We start from the raw sequence: 21,521 nt of genomic DNA, 5'->3' as shown, positions 1-21,521 counted from the left end.
TAAACCATAAATAAAAACAGAAGGCAATGATAATATATATATATATATATATGTACATATATATATATATATATATATATATATATATATATATATATATATATATATATATATATATATATATATATATATATATATATATATATATATATATATATATACATATACATATATGTATATATATATACATATATATATACATATATATTAAATAAAACTAGATAGGCATCAGGATGATTTTTTAAAATAAAGCTGAGAACTTCATTAATGTTGTCTGCTGGTGTTCCTTTATATTTAAATAAAAGATCTTAATTAGTATGACTAAAGAAAGTAGTTTAGAGCTTATTGCTCCATTTGTGTTAGTGTACATGTGTTCATATAGAACATGTACACACAATGACTTGTTATGTCAGTAATTTAATTATAAAGGTGTAATATACAAATAAAACCATTTGGAGTGAATAAAACATTTCCCCACATTGTGCAAGTTACATGTGATTATTTATTTGCTTGAATATCCTTAGTGATTATTATCATTATTATGATTTATCCACATGTAAAAATCATACAGACATGTGAGTTATGTGAATAAACATACCCACAGGATATTAGCAGTAAAGGAGAGAACTTCTTGTATTTGTACATTATAAAGACCCAGTGAACATGTTCTGTGGTCTTTAATCAAACAGGAGGAAGTCAACATGGTTTTAATTAAAGTAGCAAACCAGGAAAGGTGGTTTGTTGAATTGCATTTTTGCACTTCAGCTCAAATTCATAAATCAAACCATGGTCACTTTAAAACCACAGAAGAAAGGATCCTCGCTTGTCTCTCCTTCTGATGTGTTTTTTTTTTTTTCTTTTTTTTTTGTGAAACAAAACTATTTACTTCTTATTTGACCCAGAGAGTTGTATTACCACAAAGTAGTGACCCACGTCCCGTCCATGATTTGCTATTTGCAGACTGTTAGTCACTTTAAATGCAATAAACTGAGGTTGTGTAGAGAGTGTTTTATGCTTTGTAGAAATAATTGGATCGTTTTGTTCCTCTCATATCTCACATCTCAAAAAGATGAACTTCTGTCTCTGAGTCTCAGTGTGAGCTGAGCCGTTCTCCTTACAATACAGTAAGGATTTTTAAAAACTGTCACTATTGTAATATATATGATGTACAGTCTTTATACTATACTACAGACAAAATGAGTCATACATGGTGTGAGCAGGAAGGATGAAGACTTGTTGTAGTCAGTTATGTGTACACGTGTCGATGATGTTTAATTAAAAGCATTTCAAGTGAACAAAACATTTATATTGTCAGTATTTTAGAGCAGCAATGATAAAGACACAAGTCGGCAAAACCTCTGTGATACTTTCATGTATGAAATAGTCTTTGTCTCATCTTTAGTTTTTAACACAAGAAAAGATTGAGCCATTCTGGTGTGACATTAGATATCCTCCTCAGTTCTACAAGGAAACAAGAACAGAACAGTGGAACATATCTGTGAGTCTGTAGTTGGAGAAGTTTTTTCTAAGATGACTTTTTAAAAGTAGAACTGAATCTGTGTGTGGCTGATAAACCAAAGTGAGAGGACAAAAAAGAAGTGATGTAAACTGAATAAAAGGTGTGAACAAAGTGATGAAAAAAATCTAGAAGTAAACAGGGGAAGTTGGTTTGCTGGGACGCCCAACTGACTGCAGCCACACAGCTCTGCAACAACATGTCTTCATCAGGTGGTCCAGAATCGTCTTTTAGAAATATTGACTCTTCTTTGAATGGAAAACTTTCAATCTATTTATTTGCTAACGTCAATAAAAAGTGAGAAATAATCCCTCACACAGCGCTCACCTTTTTCACATATTATTTCTGATTTAGATTTTTAATCTAATCTAATATAATATAATATAATATAATATAATATAATATAATATAATATAATATAATATAATATAATATAATATAATATAATATAATATAATGAAAAATAACCTTTGAGATTAACTTAATCATTTGCATTCTGCTGAGCTGAAGTTGCAACAAAAGATGACTTCCTCACTCAGAGGGTGTGGACAGGAAGGATGAAGACTTCTCTTATTTCTGCAGTATTTTAGTTGTGTGACACGTAGCTTGAAACAAAAACCCTGTTTGCTTTTTCATCACAACATCTGAGCAGAGAAGTCTGTTACTGGTTCTGTTGCAGCTCTGCTGAAATTCACAAACTGCCTGATTTTAAAACTGATTGTTTCTGTGTTTTACCTGCAGGCTTGTTTGGTAAGATCAAATGATTCTGATTTTATATGTTTGATTTATTGATATATTTTATTTGGTTTAGCAAATTTTATATTTCAACTGTTTTCAGTGTAACTCTGCAGATATTATTCATCAGCACTTATAACACAGTAACATCAGGTTGTACATGACAAGTTCCTGGTCTGAATGTGTGATTTGAGGTTGATTTAAAAGAACATGAATGATTTGTTTAACAGATGTTTTTATTGTTTTTTTTTTCAAATCCAGATGATGAGTGTGGTTGCAGTCCTGTGTGTGAAGATGGTGACAGTCAACATGTTACTGAGTGTCTTCTTTGTTTCAGGTGAGCTTCACTCACTTTTATTTGGAGACATTAATCATTTACAGTTTGGAAACTAAACAGAAAGAACAGAGCAGATAGAGTTACTGTTTCCAAATGTTCATGTTCTGACTGAAAAGTCAAATATTTTATACTGACGTTGAAGGAAAAGTACCTAATGTGCTGCACCTGAATTGAAGTTTGGTATATCATTAATTTTCTTTCTTCACATAGATTTCGCTCCACATGATGTTAATCATTAATCTGGTTTTCAGGTGTTTTGGCTGATTGTTCTCAGAGAACAGCCCTCTTCATTACTGCACCAAAGAAGATTGAAGCACTGAGTGGATCTTGTTTACAAATCCCATGTAACTTTAGTGCTGAACCAGAACAAGATTTTGACAACAGAAGAGAAACCTTTGGAGTGTGGATTAAAAATGATCCTAGATTTGGCAAAAATCCAAACAATGTGATTTTCAACAGTAGTAAAACAGTTAACATTTATCCAATGAATATTACTGGAAACCTGAGAGAGAAAAACTGCAGCACTTTATTTTCCAGTTTAATCACAAGTTATACAGACAAATACTACTTCAGAATTGAGAACAGACCATTCATGGCAATAGCTTATTGTGATCCTCTTCAAATATCAGTTAAAGGTAAGAGACTTTTTTGGTTTCTTACATTCTGTAATGTTGCAGTAGATTAAAAACGAGAATCAGACACAATTTTGGACAATAAAGCTGATTGTAAGTCTGTTTCTAAACCACAGATTCTGCTTGGAGCCCCAGTATTGAGATCTCAGGTGAAGCTGATCTGAAGGAGAAGGAGTCTGTCACTATAACCTGCTCAGCTTTCACTCCCTGTCCACACTCCCCTCCTAAACTCACCTGGAATCTACAACAAGACTCTCACAACAAAATAGAGGAAAACACAGATGGAACCTTTACAACTAAAATCCAGGAGACCATCACTCTGTCAGACCAACATGATGGATACAACATCACCTGTTCTGCCACATATCCTGTGAATGAAGGACAAGATGTCAAGACAGCAGAGGAGACAAAGACTCTCAGTGTTTCATGTGAGACAACCAGAGTTTCTTATTGGATCCTGTCAGCACATGATAAAAATAAAGGATCTTATTCAGCCTCTGATGTTCCTCTCATATCTCACATCTCTGTCACATTTTCCTCAGATGCTCCTAAAGACACCTCAGTGTCCATCAGTCCATCAGGTTTGGTGTCAGCAGGTAGCTGGGTGAAGCTGACCTGCTCCAGCAGAGCCAAGCCTCCAGTCAGCCACTTCACCTGGTTCAAGAACAGCAAAGATGGACTCATGACTGTAGCTGAAGGACAGACTTACAGCTTTAATGTGACCAAAGTGACAGATGGAGGAGATTATTACTGTGTGGCCACAAATGATCTTGGTAGTCAGACGTCACAGATTAATTTGAATATTGCAGGTAAATGTAGAACTGTACTGAATCTGCTTAATTTAAAGTTGTGGTTTATGATGTACAACTTTCATCAGGACATCAGATTAACATTTTAGAATAACAGAAGAAATTAAAGTTCAGGATGTAACATTTTCCATGAAGGAGAAGGTGACCATGCTGTCTTGTTACAGATGATCCACAGTTTGAGGTTGTTGTCTTCGTTACAGTGAAGATCCTGGGAATCATAATGCTCTACAGTACAATCATCATCTTTGAGTGGTGAGACAAACTTTTCTATATGATCATTTACAGCTAATTGTTTTAAATTAAATGTTTAGAGTTCATATTTAATTTTTATTCATGTTTATTCACTTCATCTCCTTTTCTTTCAGTTGGTTTCAATCAAGATGCTGCAACAAACCAGTGAAGGTAAGCCACTAGAGGAGGACAGGGACATTATTCTGTCAACAATAAACTGTCTTCATTTCATTCAGGAGACATAATCTCACTTTATATCAGGCTTTGATTTACCAAGACAAGCTCAAGGTGCTGCTGGCATTTCTCTTTCAGCTGCCTTAAAGTCACTGCAGAGCACAAACATCACTCTCTCTGTGTCTCTGTGTCTCTGTGTCTCTGTGTCTCTCTGTGTCTCTCTGTGTCTCTCTGTGTTGTTTCATGTCCACAGGACTCAGATGAACCAGACATGGTCAACAGAGTGATTGAGATTCAAGCATCATGAAGGAGAAGAGGACGACGTCGTGTTCAACATAAATAGAATATTTCTCTTTTTCTTATTCATCTAATTCTTAAATATTAAATGACTTTGCAGAAGTTTTGTAAGATGAACAAAGGATGGAGTGCAAACATCACTGATGTTAAAAGAAGATGTTTGAAGATGATACAAATATAATTTACTGCAGCTTCATAATCAGTTTGTGTAAGACTGAGCTGATTCATGGCATTTTTATCATAATTCTTTGTCTTTGGCTCGATGGTGTTTTCTGTTTATCTAAAAATGTTTATTTCCAAAAGAGAAATAAGGACGAATGAATGAGATGAGACATTTTTCCTCTGGTTACTTTGTGTATTTAGTTCAATTTTATAAAACTAATAGATGTAATCTGTAAATTCTGTTCTGTAAATATAAATACATATAAATATAAAAACTTCAATGAGAAATTTTCATCTGTTTCTGAAGATGTGATTTGTCATAGTTTGCAGATTATTAATATAAATCAATCAGTGTTGTTTTGAACTGAAGAAGTTTCTCTGTTCTGCAGGAATGACTTTAATAAAATATGAACTTCTGTCTCTGAGTCTCTGTGTGAGCTCTGATTAGCAGTGAGTTTACAGCTCAGTGTCTTTTTGTACTTGAAGTCATGAGTGATTCACACACCAGCAGCTGTGCAGACACATTGAACAGCTTCTGTTCACAACTCCTCACACATAAATTCATCACTGGTCACAACAAACAAGCCAGTCTTATGTCTCATGAACAGATTGTTTCACCATTGTGTCGGTGTCTCGGTCCTTTTAGAAACTGTAGTTTGTGTTAAAATCATCTGATATACAAAGGAAAGGCTGCATGTATCAACATAATAACCAGCATAAAGTCACTGTCAGATTATTGATAAAGAAAAAGAAAACAGGCCAATTTGTATTATATCATCAGTCATTTGTTAAAGTAGCTGAGAAAGTCTGTCTTTTTATATGTTCCTGTTGTGATGTTGTGAATAATCCCTCATTTATGTTTCACTGAACAAAATGGACTTACTTGTGTTGCTGTAATTAAGTTGTGAAGCTGACAGTTTGTTCTCTGTTGTAATGTCTCCATCTTGTGGTTTTAAGCTACAGTCTTCATCTGTACTGTGTGCTGATGTGACCACACTGCTGAAAACACAAAATCTCAGCAGCTGCATTTCAGACTCCTTTTTAGAGACATCCTCCTTTAATTTGTTTTCTTTATTAGTTTTTCTTTTTCTTTTTCTTTCTTTCTTTCTTTCTTTCTTTCTTTCTTTCTTTCTTTCTTTCTTTCTTTCTGTCTTTCTGTCTTTTTAATTTTCACTTTATTATTATTTTAGCTCAGAAAGGGAATAAAAATGAGACTTCAACTTAACCACTACTAATTTATGGAGTTTTTAGACTCTCACTTCTTTAAAAATTTCTCTTGACAACATCTTATCTATTTTACTTTGAAAGGACAAAAGTTTCATGTTTAAAAATACTACTTAATTAAACAGTTTGCAGTAACAGACTTTTGGTCACTTGGTGGCAGCAGAAACAAGCTGTGAACACAACACTGTCATATTTTACCATTCTGTTGTTTTCACACCTGTGTGCCCCAAATTCTACAGACAGTGCCTTTAAAGTTGTGGAAAAGACTGAAGACAACAGAGAGATGTAGATTCTTTATTTTGTTCAGTCATAGTTTTAAGTCACTTTAATGCAGAGTTTTTAAAAGTTCCAGCTAAGAGCTTCACTCTCAATCGTGTCCCGTCTGTGTGTGAGACAATGAATGACAATAACTGGGTGTGTGATTATTTCATTAACAGTATTCTTCTGTTTGTGAAAAAGAGATAGATATACTGAAAAGTTGTTAAATAACTTGTTAAATAACTGTGGTCTGTATGAGACTGTGAAGATGAATACAGGATGAACATTTCAAAGTAAATTATTCTTAATATAAAATACTTTTACTTTCTGTACATGAGAACAACACAGAAACAAAAACATCTTCTGTAGTTGTGGACAATTTGGTTGTTTTTATTCAGCTTTTCATAGAGTCAATACAGTATTTTCTTTTAATATTTCCTCTTGTGCAAAACTATATTTGTAAAAGATTTAAAAAGTAGAATTTAAACTCTGTTTCAAATGAAACATTTTCATTACTTATTCTATCATTTGTGTTTGTATATGAATGTGTAGATCACTGCCGAGTTAAAATAATTTTATTATCAGGGTGGTTCATGAATTAAAGTGGGTAAAACAGAAGCGGTGGAAATTATACTGATGATGTTAAAAATAAACGTGTGAAAAAAAGGTGAGAACTTGAAGTCGACAGAGGAAGTTGGTCATTTCTCATGAAGGCAGTAAGAGCAGTGTCATGTATCCTAAAACTCTGAATTTCACTGTAAATTAGACAAAGTAGATATATAATATTCCTGCTTACAGTCTTTATAATGTGAAAAAGTGCACAAATATTACCGTCTTTTTTCCAAATCTTATTTCTGATTAACTTATTTGTTTAGTTGACAAAAGCACAACAGATTCCTCACCTGGAGCAGGAAATGATCGTCTGAATCTTCATCCTCTGGAGCCGTTCTCCTTACAATACGGTAAGGATTTTTAAAAACTGTCACTATTGTAATATATATGATGTACAGTCTTTATACTATACTACAGACAAAATGAGTCATACATGGTGTGAGCAGGAAGGATGAAGACTTGTTGTAGTCAGTTATGTGTACACGTGTCGATGATGTTTAATTAAAAGCATTTCAAGTGAACAAAACATTTATATTGTCAGTATTTTAGAGCAGCAATGATAAAGACACAAGTCGGCAAAACCTCTGTGATACTTTCATGTATGAAATAGTCTTTGTCTCATCTTTAGTTTTTAACACAAGAAAAGATTGAGCCATTCTGGTGTGACATTAGATATCCTCCTCAGTTCTACAAGGAAACAAGAACAGAACAGTGGAACGTATCTGTGAGTCTGTAGTTGGAGAAGTTTTTTCTAAGATGACTTTTTTAAAGTAGAACTGTTTCTGTGTGTGGCTGATAAACTAAAGTGAGAGGACAAAAGACAAGTGATGTGAACTGATGAAGGTGTGAACAAAGTGAAAAGGTGAGAACTAGAAGTTAACAGGGGAAGTTGGTTTGCTGGGACGCCCAACTGACTGCAGCCACACAGCTCTGCAACAACATGTCTTCATCATGTGGTCCAGAATCATCTTTTATAAATATTGACTCTTCTTTGAATGGAAAACTTTCAATCTATTTATTTGCTAACGTCGATAAAAAGTGAGAAATAATCCCTCACACAGCGCTCACCTTTTTCACATATTATTTCTGATTTAAAAAGAAAATCCCAGGATTTCTATGATATCTGAACACATTTTCCCAACAGAAGAAACAACCCAAGAGAAGAGAATGGACCCAAAATGCAGACTGGAGCAGGTGCAGGTCAACATGAAGACAAAGTCTCAAACAAAAGTTTACAGAGTCAAGAAGGCACAGGTCAAAATTAAAAAGGAGTCCAACAGCAAACAATCAAAGTCTAAAAACAAACGGTACCACAAGGGAGAATGCTGGGATGTATGACAGAAAAGGACAACGACAACATGACAACTAAGGAGGGAATAACGTAAACTACATCCACAAATCAGGGACAAAACAACAAGAATAAAAAAGGAGGGTAAAAAGGCAGAATTTAGGCAGAATTATTCTGATGTTACTCAGGGGAAGTTTCTTACACGTTTAATAAACACTGTGTCTGTAGTGATGGTCTGAAATCACAATGTGAACATGAATATCTATTTTTATTTACTGTTTATCTAAATCATGACTACATGTGTGCAGAACATGAAGTTAATAATATAATATAACATACATGATAATAAAAAAATAACATTATAATATATATAATATATATAATAAATTATTTGTTTGCATTCTGATGAAGTTGCAACAAAAGATGACTTCCTCACTCAGAGGGTGTGAAGAGGAAGGATGAAGACTTCTCTTATTTCTTATTTCTATTTTAGTTGTGTGACACGTAGCTTGAAACAAAAACCCTGTTTGCTTTTTCATCACAACATCTGAGCAGAGAAGTCTGTTACTGGTTCTGTTGCAGCTCTGCTGAAATTCACAAACTGTCTGATTTTAAAACTGATTGTTTCTGTGTTTTACCTGCAGGCTTGTTTGGTAAGATCAAATGATTCTGATTTTATATGTTTGATTTATTGATATATTTTATTTGGTTTAGCCAATTTTATATTTCAACTGTTTTCAGTGTAACTCTGCAGATATTATTCATCAGCACTTATAACACAGTAACATCAGGTTGTACATGACAAGTTCCTGGTCTGAATGTGTGATTTGAGGTTGATTTAAAAGAACATGAATGATTTGTTTAACAGATGTTTTATTGTTTTTTTCAAATCCAGATGATGAGTGTGGTTGCAGTCCTGTGTGTGAAGATGGTGACAGTCAACATGTTACTGAGTGTCTTCTTTGTTTCAGGTGAGCTTCACTTACTTTTATTTGGAGACATTAATCATTTACAGTTTGGAAACTAAACAGAAAGAACAGAGCAGATAGAGTTACTGTTTCCAAATGTTCATGTTCTGACTGAAAAGTCAAATATTTTATACTGACGTTGAAGGAGAAAAATGATTTAACTTGTTGCTGAACTGTAGCTTGTTTTCCATGAACTTTCTCTTTACACATATTTTGCTCCACATGATGTTAATGATGAGTCTGGTTTTCAGGTGTTTTGGCTGATTGTCCTCAGTATTCAGCCCTCTTCATTACTGCACCAAAGAAGATTGAAGCACTGAGTGGATCTTGTTTACAAATCCCATGTAACTTTAGTGCTGAACCAGAACAAGATTTTGACAACAGAAGAGAAACTTTTGGAGTGTGGATTAAAAATCTGCCTAGAATTGCCATTACAAACAATGTGATTTTCAACAGTAGTAAAACAGTTAACATTTATCCAATGAATATTACTGGAAACCTGAGAGAGAAAAACTGCAGCACTTTATTTTCCAGTTTAATCACAAATTATACAGACACATACTACTTCAGAATTGAGAACAGACCATGCCTGGCAACAGCTATTTGTGATCCTCTTCAAATATCAGTTAAAGGTAAGAGACTTTTTTGGTTTCTTACATTCTGTAATGATGCAGTAGATTAAAAACGAGAATCAGACACAATTTTGGACAATAAAGCTGATTGTGAGTCTGCTTATAAACCACAGATTCTGCTTGGAGCCCCAGTATTGAGATCTCAGGTGAAGCTGATCTGAAGGAGAAGGAGTCTGTCACTATAACCTGCTCAGCTTTCACTCCCTGTCCACACTCCCCTCCTAAACTCACCTGGAATCTACATCAAGACTCTCACAACAAAATAGAGGAAAACACAGATGGAACCTTTACAACAAAAATCCAGGAGACCATCACTCTGTCAGACCAACATGATGGATACAACATCACCTGTTCTGCCACATATCCTGTGAATGAAGGACAAGATGTCAGGACAGCAGAGGAGACAAAGACTCTCAGTGTTTCATGTGAGACAACCAGAGTTTCTTATTGGATCCTGTCAGCACATGATAAAAATAAAGGATCTTATTCAGCCTCTGATGTTCCTCTCATATCTCACATCTCTGTCACATTTTCCTCAGATGCTCCTAAAGACACCTCAGTGTCCATCAGTCCATCAGGTTTGGTGTCAGCAGGTAGCTGGGTGAAGCTGACCTGCTCCAGCAGAGCCAAGCCTCCAGTCAGCCACTTCACCTGGTTCAAGAACAGCAAAGATGGACTCATGACTGTAGCTGAAGGACAGACTTACAGCTTTAATGTGACCAAAGTGACAGATATAGAAGATTATTACTGTGTGGCCACAAATGATCTTGGTAATCAGACATCATCACCAATAGTTCTTAATAATGCAGGTAAATACCGCACCACTCCACTCACTTTGATCTTTGAAAAGTAAAATTATGCAATGGCTGCATCAGTTTTATTACACATTCTTTTAGTCACTTATATTTGGTTTGTTTCTATGAGTATGACTGTAGCTGAAGGACAGACTTACAGCTTTAATGTGACCAAAGTGACAGATGGAGGAGATTATTACTGTGTGGCCACAAATGATCTTGGTAGTCAGACGTCACAGATTAATTTGAATATTGCAGGTAAATGTAGAACTGTACTGAATCTGCTTAATTTAAAGTTGTGGTTTATGATGTACAACTTTCATCAGGACATCAGATTAACATTTGAGAATAACAGAAGAAATTAAAGTTCAGGATGTAACATTTTCCATGAAGGAGAAGGTGACCATGTTGTCTTGTTACAGATGATCCACAGTTTGAGGTTGTTGTCTTCGTTACAGTGAAGATCCTGGGAATCATAATGCTCTACAGTACAATCATCATCTTTGAGTGGTGAGACAAACTTTTCTATATGATCATTTACAGTTAATTGTTTTAAATTAAATGTTTAGAGTTCATATTTAATTTTTATTCATGTTTATTCTCTTCATCTCCTTTTCTTTCAGTTGGTTTCGATCAAGATGCTGCAACAAACCAGTGAAGGTAAGCCACTAGAGGAGGACAGGGACATTATTCTGTCAACAATAAACTGTCTTCATTTCATTCAGGAGACATAATCTCACTTTATATCAGGCTTTGATTTACCAAGACAAGCTCAAGGTGCTGCTGGCATTTCTCTTTCAGCTGCCTTAAAGTCACTGCAGAGCACAAACATCACTCTCTCTGTGTCTCTGTGTCTCTGTGTCTCTGTGTCTCTCTGTGTCTCTCTGTGTCTCTCTGTGTTGTTTCATGTCCACAGGACTCAGATGAACCAGACTATGTCAACAGAGTGATTGAGATTCAAGCATCATGAAGGAGAAGAGGAAGACATCATGTTCAACATAAATAGAATATTTCTCTTTTTCTTATTCATCTAATTCTTAAATATTAAATGACTGCAGAAGTTTTGTAAGATGAACAAAGGATGGAGTGCAAACATCACTGATGTTAAAAGAAGATGTTTGAAGATGACACAAATATAATTTACTGCAGCTTCATAATCAGTTTGTGTAAGACTGAGCTGATTCATGGCATTTTTATCATAATTCTTTGTCTTTGGCTCGATGGTGTTTTCTGTTTATCTAAAAATGTTTATTTCCAAAAGAGAAATAAGGACGAATGAAATTAGACATTCTGATGATGAAGAAACACAAATTGTACATGAATTTTATTTGCACTTGGTTTAATCTAAAAATAAATCATATTAATGTTTAAATCTTCTGTATGTTAAATCTATCTGTCTGAGTCAAAATATGATGGTTGGAGTTCACTGAAGTGCAGTTTATCTCCTATAAATGATGTTAAACACAACAGTCTTTTTCTGGGACAGAAGTTTTTTTCATGAAGTTTTCACACGGCTCTGAAAGAACAACACAAAGAGCCTCTTTTACTCCACTTCATTTATATGACAGCTACAGTTGATCATTATTCATCAGATGAGACATTTTTCCTCTGGTTATAACAAGCCAGTCTTACGTCTCATGAACAGATTGTTTCACCATTGTGTCGGTGTCTCGGTCCTTTTAGAAACTGTAGTTTGTGTTAAAATCATCTGATATACAAAGGAAAGGCTGCATGTATCAACATAATAACCAGCATAAAGTCACTGTCAGATTATTGATAAAGAAAAAGAAAACAGGCCAATTTGTATTATATCATCAGTCATTTGTTAAAGTAGCTGAGAAAGTCTGTCTTTTTATATGTTCCTGTTGTGATGTTGTGAATAATCCCTCATTTATGTTTCACTGAACAAAATGGACTTACTTGTGTTGCTGTAATTAAGTTGTGAAGCTGACAGTTTGTTCTCTGTTGTAATGTCTCCATCTTGTGGTTTTAAGCTACAGTCTTCATCTGTACTGTGTGCTGATGTGACCACACTGCTGAAAACACAAAATCTCAGCAGCTGCATTTCAGACTCCTTTTTAGAGACATCCTCCTTTAATTTGTTTTCTTTATTATTTTTTCTTTTTCTTTTTCTTTCTTTCTTTCTTTCTTTCTTTCTTTCTTTCTTTCTTTCTGTCTTTCTTTCTTTCTGTCTTTCTGTCTTTTTAATTTTCACTTTATTATTATTTTAACTCAGAAAGGGAATAAAAATGATACTTCAACTTAACCACTACTAATTTATGGAGTTTTTAGACTCTCATTTCTTTAAACATTTCTCTTGACAAAATCTTATCTATTTTACTTTGAAAGGACAAAAGTTTCATGTTTAGAAATACTACTTAATTAAACAGTTTGCAGTAACAGACTTTTGGTCACTTGGTGGCAGCAGAAACAAGCTGTGAACACAACACTGTCATATCTTACCATTCTGTTGTTTTTCACACCTGTGTGCCCCAAATTCTACAGACAGTGCCTTTAAAGTTGTGGAAAAGACTGAAGACAACAGAGAGATGTAGATTCTTTATTTTGCTCAGTCATAGTTTTAAGTCACTTTAATGCAGAGTTTTTAAAAGTTCCAGCTGAGAGCTTCACTCTCAATCGTGTCCCGTCTGTGTGTGAGACAATGAATGACAATAACTGGGTGTGTGATTATTTCATTAACAGTATTCTTCTGTTTGTGAAAAAGAGATAGATATACTGAAAAGTTGTTAAATAACTTGTTAAATAACTGTGGTCTGTATGAGACTGTGAAGATGAATACAGGATGAACATTTCAAAGTAAATTATTCTTAATATAAAATACTTTTACTTTCTGTACATGAGAACAACACAGAAACAAAAACATCTTCTGTAGTTGTGGACAATTTGGTTGTTTTTATTCAGCTTTTCATAGAGTCAATACAGTATTTTCTTTTAATATTTCATCTTGTGCAAAACTATATTTGTAAAAGATTTAAAAAGTAGAATTTGAACTCTGTTTCAAATGAAACATTTTCATTACTTATTCTATCATTTGTGTTTGTATATGAATGTGTAGATCACTGCCGAGTTAAAATAATTTTATTATCAGGGTGGTTCATGAATTAAAGTGGGTAAAACAGAAGCGGTGGAAATTATACTGATGATGTTAAAAATAATGTGTGAAAAAATGCTGAGAACTTGAAGTCGACAGAGGAAGTTGGTCATTTCTCAGTGAGGGCAGTAAGAGCAGTGTCATGTATCCTAAAAGTCTGAATTTCACTGTAAATTAGACAAAGTAGATATATAATATTCCTGCTTACAGTCTTTATAATGTGAAAAAGTGCACAAATATTACCGTCTTTTTTCCAAATCTTATTTCTGATTAACTTATTTGTTTAGTTGACAAAAGCACAACAGATTCCTCACCTGGAGCAGGAAATGATCGTCTGAATCTTCATCCTCTGGAGCCGTTCTCCTTACAATACGGTAAGGATTTTTAAAAACTGTCACTATTGTAATATATATGATGTACAGTCTTTATACTATACTACAGACAAAATGAGTCATACATGGTGTGAGCAGGAAGGATGAAGACTTGTTGTAGTCAGTTATGTGTACACGTGTCGATGATGTTTAATTAAAAGCATTTCAAGTGAACAAAACATTTATATTGTCAGTATTTTAGAGCAGCAATGATAAAGACACAAGTCGGCAAAACCTCTGTGATACTTTCATGTATGAAATAGTCTTTGTCTCATCTTTAGTTTTTAACACAAGAAAAGATTGAGCCATTCTGGTGTGACATTAGATATCCTCCTCAGTTCTACAAGGAAACAAGAACAGAACAGTGGAACATATCTGTGAGTCTGTAGTTGGAGAAGTTTTTTCTAAGATGACTTTTTTAAAGTAGAACTGTATCTGTGTGTGGCTGATAAACTAAAGTGAGAGGACAAAAAAGAAGTGATGTAAACTGATGAAGGCGTGAACAAAGTGAAAAGCTGAGAACTAGAGGTTAACAGGGGAAGTTGGTTTGCTGGGACGCCCAACTGACTGCAGCCACACAGCTCTGCAACAACATGTCTTCATCATGTGCTCCAGAATCATCTTTTAGAAATATTGACTCTTCTTTGAATGGAAAACTTTCAATCTATTTATTTGCTAACGTCAATAAAAAGTGAGAAATAATCCCTCACACAGCGCTCACCTTTTTCACATATTATTTCTGATTTAAAAAGAAAATCCCAGGATTTCTATGATATCTGAACAAATTTTCCCAACAGAAGAAACAACCCAAGAGAAGAGAATGGACCCAAAATGCAGACTGGAGCAGGTGCAGGTCAACATGAAGACAAAGTCTCAAACAAAAGTTTACAGAGTCAAGAAGGCACAGGTCAAAATTAAAAAGGAGTCCAACAGCAAACAATCAAAGTCTAAAAACAAACGGTACCACAAGGGAGAATGCTGGGATGTATGACAGGAAAGGACAAAGACAACTTGACAACTAAGGAGGGAATAACGTAAACTACATCCACAAATCAGGGACAAAACAACAAGAATAAAAAAGGAGGGTAAAAAGGCAGAATTTAGGCAGAATTATTCTGATGTTACTCAGGGGAAGTTTCTTACACGTTTAATAAACACTGTGTCTGTAGTGATGGTCTGAAATCACAATGTGAACATGAATATCTATTTTTATTTACTGTTTATCTAAATCATGACTACATGTGTGCAGAACATGAAGTTAATAATATAATATAATATAACATAATAATAAAAAAATAACCTTTGAAAATAAATTATTTGTTTGCATTCTGATGAAGTTGCAACAAAAGATGACTTCCTCACTCAGAGGGTGTGAAGAGGAAGGATGAAGACTTCTCTTATTTCTTATGTCTGCAGTATTTTAGTTGTGTGACACGTAGCTTGAAACAAAAACCCTGTTTGCTTTTTCATCACAACATCTGAGCAGAGAAGTCTGTTACTGGTTCTGTTGCAGCTCTGCTGAAATCCACAAACTGCCTGATTTTAAAACTGATTGTTTCTCTGTTTTACCTGCAGGCTTGTTTGGTAAGATCAAATGATTCTGATTTTATATGTTTGATTTATTGATATATTTTATTTGGTTTAGCAAATTTTATATTTCAACTGTTTTCAGTGTAACTCTGCAGATATTATTCATCAGCACTTATAACACAGTAACATCAGGTTGTACATGACAAGTTCCTGGTCTGAATGTGTGATTTGAGGTTGATTTAAAAGAACATGAATGATTTGTTTAACAGATGTTTTTATTGTTTTTTTTTTCAAATCCAGATGATGAGTGTGGTTGCAGTCCTGTGTGTGAAGATGGTGACAGTCAACATGTTACTGAGTGTCTTCTTTGTTTCAGGTGAGCTTCACTCACTTTTATTTGGAGACATTAATCATTTACAGTTTGGAAACTAAACAGAAAGAACAGAGCAGATAGAGTTACTGTTTCCAAATGTTCATGTTCTGACTGAAAAGTCAAATATTTTATACTGGCGTTGAAGGAGAAAAATGATTTAACTTGTTGCTGAACTGTAGCTTGTTTTCCATGAACTTTCTCTTTACACATATTTTACTGCACGTGATGTTAATCATTAATCTGGTTTTCAGGTGTTTTGGCTGATTGTCCTCAGGATCCAGACCTCTTCATTACTGCACCAAAGAAGATTGAAGCACTGAGTGGATCTTGTTTACAAATCCCATGTAACTTTAGAGCTAAATCAGAACAAGAGTTTAACAGCAGTAGAGAAATCTTTGGAGTGTGGATTAAAAATCACCACAGTTTTGTCCACAATCCAAACAATGTGATTTTCAACAGCAGTGAAACAGTTAACATTTATCCAATGAATATTACTGGAAACCTGAGAGAGAAAAACTGCAGCACTTTATTTTCCAGTTTAATCACAAATTATACAGACAAATACTACTTCAGAATTGAGAACAGACCATTCATGGCAACAGCAGTTTGTGATCCTCTTCAAATATCAGTTAAAGGTAAGAGACTTTTTTGGTTTCTTACATTCTGTAATGATGCAGTAGATTAAAAACAAGAATCAGACACAATTTTGGACAATAAAGCTGATTGTAAGTCTGCTTATAAACCACAGATTCTGCTTGGAGCCCCAGTATTGAGATCTCAGGTGAAGCTGATCTGAAGGAGAAGGAGTCTGTCACTATAACCTGCTCAGCTTTCACTCCCTGTCCACACTCCCCTCCTAAACTCACCTGGAATCTACAACAAGACTCTCACAACAAAATAGAGGAAAACACAGATGGAACCTTTACAACTAAAATCCAGGAGACCATCACTCTGTCAGACCAACATGATGGATACAACATCACCTGTTCTGCCACATATCCTGTGAATAAAGGACAAGATGTCAAGACAGCAGAGGAGACAAAGACTCTCAGTGTTTCACGTGAGACAACCAGAGTTTCTTATTGGATCCTGTCAGCACATGATAAAAATAAAGGATCTTATTCAGCCTCTGATGTTCCTCTCATATCTCACATCTCTGTCACATTTTCCTCAGATGCTCCTAAAGACACCTCAGTGTCCATCAGTCCATCAGGTTTGGTGTCAGCAGGTAGCTGGGTGAAGCTGACCTGCTCCAGCAGAGCCAAGCCTCCAGTCAGCCGCTTCACCTGGTTCAAGAACAGCAAAGATGGACTCATGACTGTAGCTGAAGGACAGACTTACAGCTTTAATGTGACCAAAGTGACAGATGGAGGAGATTATTACTGTGTGGCCTCAAATGATCTTGGTAATCAGACATCATCATGGAACCATTTGAATATTGCAGGTAAATGTAGAACTGCACTGAATGTGATCATTTAATTTAATCTGCTCTCCTCTTTTTTTTTTTTTTTTTTTTGGTGATTACATCAGTACTGTTTCATATCCACATTCAACCTTTGTTTTCTTTTAGTCACTGGGTTTTGATGTAATAGATTTGTCTTACAATCAACAGATAGCCTTCTACTGTGGGGTTCAGCTCTTGGAGGGATCATCGTCATCATCCTCATCTGCTCTGCAGTCTGTGTTTGGTGAGTGTCACAAACCTACAGTCAGGGTGTGATCTGTCTGTTTAATTAATTTCTGCACCAACAGATTCCTCACATTTATATGTTTCTTTTGATTAAAGTGGCTCACTCTAAACTCTGAAAAGGGAACAAAAGTATGACCCAAGCTGTTTTTCTGATCATCTGTTCTGTGACTTAATTTTGACAAAACTAGTCTTCCTTTAGTTTCATCATCTCTACTTAATGGATTTTTACCTGGATTTGTTTTGTTTCACTGATGTACATCCAATAATTTCTGCTTCCTATCACTCCTTACTCCTATCATCTGTTACATCTGAACAACAATATAATTCTCTAATCTCTTCCAGGTGGTTTAAGTTGGAACATGAAACTCCACAACAGACTCAGGTAGGAAAATACTAAACTTCATTGTAAAGTACTTACATCTGTTCACAGTGATTTTGTCCTCAAAGATATATGAGAGCAAGTCCTAACATTGAGTACACAATTTTTGAGAGGTTACTGAGTTGAATATTAAGAAACACAATAAATTGAACAAAACAATCTGTTATCAGCACTGTAAAGCAATCACCTTCCAAAAACCACAGTAACCCACTGCTGGTTAAGTTCACCTCTATTCTGGGTTCATTAAGGAGCTGAAGGACATTGGCTATGATAACTATGAAAGAACGTACACAAACAACAAGATAAGTATAAATTAACTCACAAACATTCAAATACAAAAAAAAAAAAAACAGGCCCTTTAAAATAAAGTCTTAGTTTTATCATTAGTCGTATAAGTTCTGTGATCATGTCTTGTTGATGTGTGTTGTGGTCCTGGACTGACACCATCCTACCCATCAGGTGCAATGACTGATGGTTCACTTGAGTCCCAGGCAGGATCACACTTGGAGACTCACCATGAACAGGAATGAATGTGTCCATAAGACCTGACCCGTTTTTTCAAACAGGAATTTAAGATTTTACTTTATCGATTTGTTGCACAACATACATTATTGTGCCCATAGCACTAATGAAACATAACAATTAATATTTTAGCCATCATGACAAAAGTGTTAAGCTTTACCTCAGTCCAACATTAGGAAGGACTGTTGTGAGAGTACAACTAATATAAACACATTTCCCACAGTAACCTGTTAAAGCTTAACATGAGTCTCTTCAAAAATAATAATTACACTGTGGTAATAATGAACAACAACCTCTTTAGAGTTCTGTGCAATTCACTCAAATATTTTTCATAACAAGGAAAATATGTACAACAGAAAATGAAATATGTTGCTCTGGTACCCAGCCTGGTCTGGTTTCCACAACACTCAGTACACATGCAGGCAACACAGCACCGCACACACACCAGCTACATTTGTGTCACACTGCAGCTTTCTTTGGTGCTGATCTGTTAGTTAAAGATGAATTAGTTTTTACTAACTCTGTTAACTTTTTATGCCTCCGCCCACCGAAGGTGCCGGGCCGGAGGCATACTGTTCTCCAGTTGTCCGGCCGTACGTGAGTCCGTGTGTCCGTCACAGATTTTTGTTTGCACGACAACTTATGAATGGGTGGACGGATTTGCACCAAATCTTGTGTGCTAACACTCTATAATAGGTACATGAACTGATTAAATTTTGGAGACCAACACTTTCAAGATGGCTGCAAAATGGCCGCCTGACCTGTCTCTAAAAACACACTAATGCCAATAACTTGGTCAATTTTAAAGCTTTTTTATATTTGACTTTGATATATTTTTGAATGACTATGTTGAATACTATTAGGTAATAAAGGTAATAGCTCTTTCCTTGCAATCTTTTCTCATTAACTGTATACTGAATCAATAGAGCCATAATTCTCAAACAATGGTTTCAGTCAGGTGTAGGGAACACAAAAAGTCACAGTTGTATGAAACTTGACTTCTACCCGTTTTAATTTTTTAATGCTTTTCCTCCATTTTTTTCTCCTGCTCCAGTCGCTGTCAGAGGAGCATGTCTTCTCTGTCTCCTCTCACATGCAGCTGCAGCAGATACACCATGCTCTGTCAATCAAACTGTCCTCATGACCTGTCAATCAAGTGGGGCTAGGGGCAGGACTTGGCTAGACAATCAGTCCTGTGTGGTTGATCTTTTGTCTTCTTATTCAAATAGGAGCAGTTGCAATGTATTATTTAACTCCTTATTGTCACTGGATTGCACACACAGAGTCTGTTTTTTTTTATTATTATTTGACCTTTTCTATCTGTTTTTAGTTTAGATGTGAAAATGGTTAAATTTGGATCACATTTGATATGATCATCAAGTTGATTTGGTCTTTTGACAGCATAGTTGCTTCACCAAGTTTGACTTGAGGCAAAGAGATCAATGTTACTCATGCATATCAGAAAAAAAAAATTATACCATAGTTAAGTGTTCAGTAAGTACAGTTTTACACATCACTACATTAAAACAGTGGTCATAAAACTTTCTCCACAATCTCTTACATGGAGTCTAGTTGTTATTAAGTATGGATACCAAGTAACTGCCAGGTGTAACTGATAAATAACTAACCTGAATCAATGGACCTTTTTCCACTGCAGCCATGATATGACATAATAAGGTAAACACAGGGGTCACCAATGAGAGTTATTAAGGTCCTGTTCCATTTAGTGTAGCAGTGAGCGAACATGCACAATAGCAGCACCCTGATGCTGTTTGACCTGAATGGAACAGATCTTTAATCAGTATTATTGGTAACTGGACTGTGTTTATTCCACTGCTTTTGTCAAAATGGCTGCTGTCCATTGACAAAGCTAACATTAGTTTGCCAGCTGCAAGCATCAAAAAACTCAAAAGAATCACTTTCTTACATCAAAATAATGAATTAGTATAATAAAATAATGACTTAATATCTCAAAACAATGAAAAATCTTAATAAAATAATAATGACTTAATTATTAATGTGTAATAATTCAATATGAAAGGCTCAAGCTAACAAAACTATTGTTTAATTCAATTTTCACAGAGTCAAAGAGTCGATGAAGTGGATCTTCAAATGCCAGCCAGCAGCACAAAAGAAAACATCCGTTATGGAGAAATCAGGTTCTCCAAGCGGAGACCTGGGCCGTCCTCTGCATCAGTGCAGGACAGTGGACAGCAGCAGGACACTCTGTATGCACAGGTCAGTGTGTCCAAGCCAGCAAACAGCAGTAAGGTTGCTGACGGCCTCGAGGATCTCTACGCTGAAGTGAAGAAAAAATGAATGTTTTGTGATCACATTTGAGTTTGATTCACGCAGCTTTATTTCATACTGATACAAGATGTTTTATGTCAGTTAATGTAGACAAAGACACCAGACACGATAAAGGGAACCTCCACCAAAAACCACCACACCCTGCGGCTCAGATGGTTTTGTCACTTAGCTCATTATTATCATGCACATGTACTGACCACATACAGCTGTTTCTCTGACTCGTAATCTGCAAGTCAGATATGTGTAAGTAAAAGCTGTAAATAGACACCAACACTTTACCAGTACACCTTATTACAGATTACATGTCATTTTGAAATGTTTGTGTAATTTAATTGTGATATTTTACCATTTTTAAGGACATTTTAATCCCATTTACTGTTACTGTGTATACTGTTTTCTTACATATTTTTTATCCCACCATTTCATTTGACTGACTTTCAAAATGCATCAAAGAAAAAATGTCTACATCAAAACATTTATTCTACAATAAAAATGTTGGCAGTATCGTGTTCTACAGCCTGATAGACCTGTTTGTAAAAATGCTGGTTTTATGAATACAACAGCT

General features: G+C 35.1%; 3 protein-coding genes across 3 annotated transcripts; all 3 read left to right on the top strand.

Moving 5' to 3' along the window:
• The first annotated feature begins 2,123 nt into the window (after positions 1 to 2,123).
• On the top strand, positions 2,124 to 4,303 carry LOC146307372 (sialic acid-binding Ig-like lectin 10). The gene is made up of 6 exons (XM_084747199.1): positions 2,124 to 2,266; positions 2,513 to 2,588; positions 2,840 to 3,223; positions 3,337 to 3,648; positions 3,763 to 4,029; positions 4,194 to 4,303. The coding sequence occupies exons 2-6, from the start codon at positions 2,513 to 2,515 to the stop codon at positions 4,283 to 4,285; spliced, it is 1,131 nt and encodes a 376-aa protein (XP_084603325.1). The 5' UTR covers positions 2,124 to 2,266; the 3' UTR covers positions 4,286 to 4,303.
• A 2,823-nt stretch (positions 4,304 to 7,126) lies between these two features.
• Positions 7,127 to 12,748, top strand: LOC146307371 (sialic acid-binding Ig-like lectin 10). The gene is made up of 8 exons (XM_084747146.1): positions 7,127 to 7,337; positions 9,171 to 9,246; positions 9,495 to 9,875; positions 9,989 to 10,300; positions 10,415 to 10,684; positions 11,092 to 11,179; positions 11,293 to 11,329; positions 11,586 to 12,748. The coding sequence occupies exons 2-8, from the start codon at positions 9,171 to 9,173 to the stop codon at positions 11,637 to 11,639; spliced, it is 1,218 nt and encodes a 405-aa protein (XP_084603272.1). The 5' UTR covers positions 7,127 to 7,337; the 3' UTR covers positions 11,640 to 12,748.
• Positions 12,749 to 15,593: 2,845 nt separating this feature from the next.
• On the top strand, positions 15,594 to 21,062 carry LOC146307370 (sialic acid-binding Ig-like lectin 13). Its single transcript, XM_084747573.1, has 8 exons — positions 15,594 to 15,736; positions 15,983 to 16,058; positions 16,307 to 16,690; positions 16,804 to 17,115; positions 17,230 to 17,500; positions 17,654 to 17,743; positions 18,088 to 18,127; positions 20,729 to 21,062. The coding sequence occupies exons 2-8, from the start codon at positions 15,983 to 15,985 to the stop codon at positions 20,963 to 20,965; spliced, it is 1,410 nt and encodes a 469-aa protein (XP_084603699.1). The 5' UTR covers positions 15,594 to 15,736; the 3' UTR covers positions 20,966 to 21,062.
• Positions 21,063 to 21,521: the final 459 nt, after the last annotated feature.

This window comes from Lutjanus erythropterus, chromosome 21 (genome assembly GCF_056507025.1).
Source record: "Lutjanus erythropterus isolate fLutEry1 chromosome 21, fLutEry1.hap2, whole genome shotgun sequence".
Taxonomy (NCBI): domain Eukaryota; kingdom Metazoa; phylum Chordata; class Actinopteri; order Lutjaniformes; family Lutjanidae; genus Lutjanus; species Lutjanus erythropterus.
This window is presented reverse-complemented; position numbering and strand designations above follow the sequence as displayed.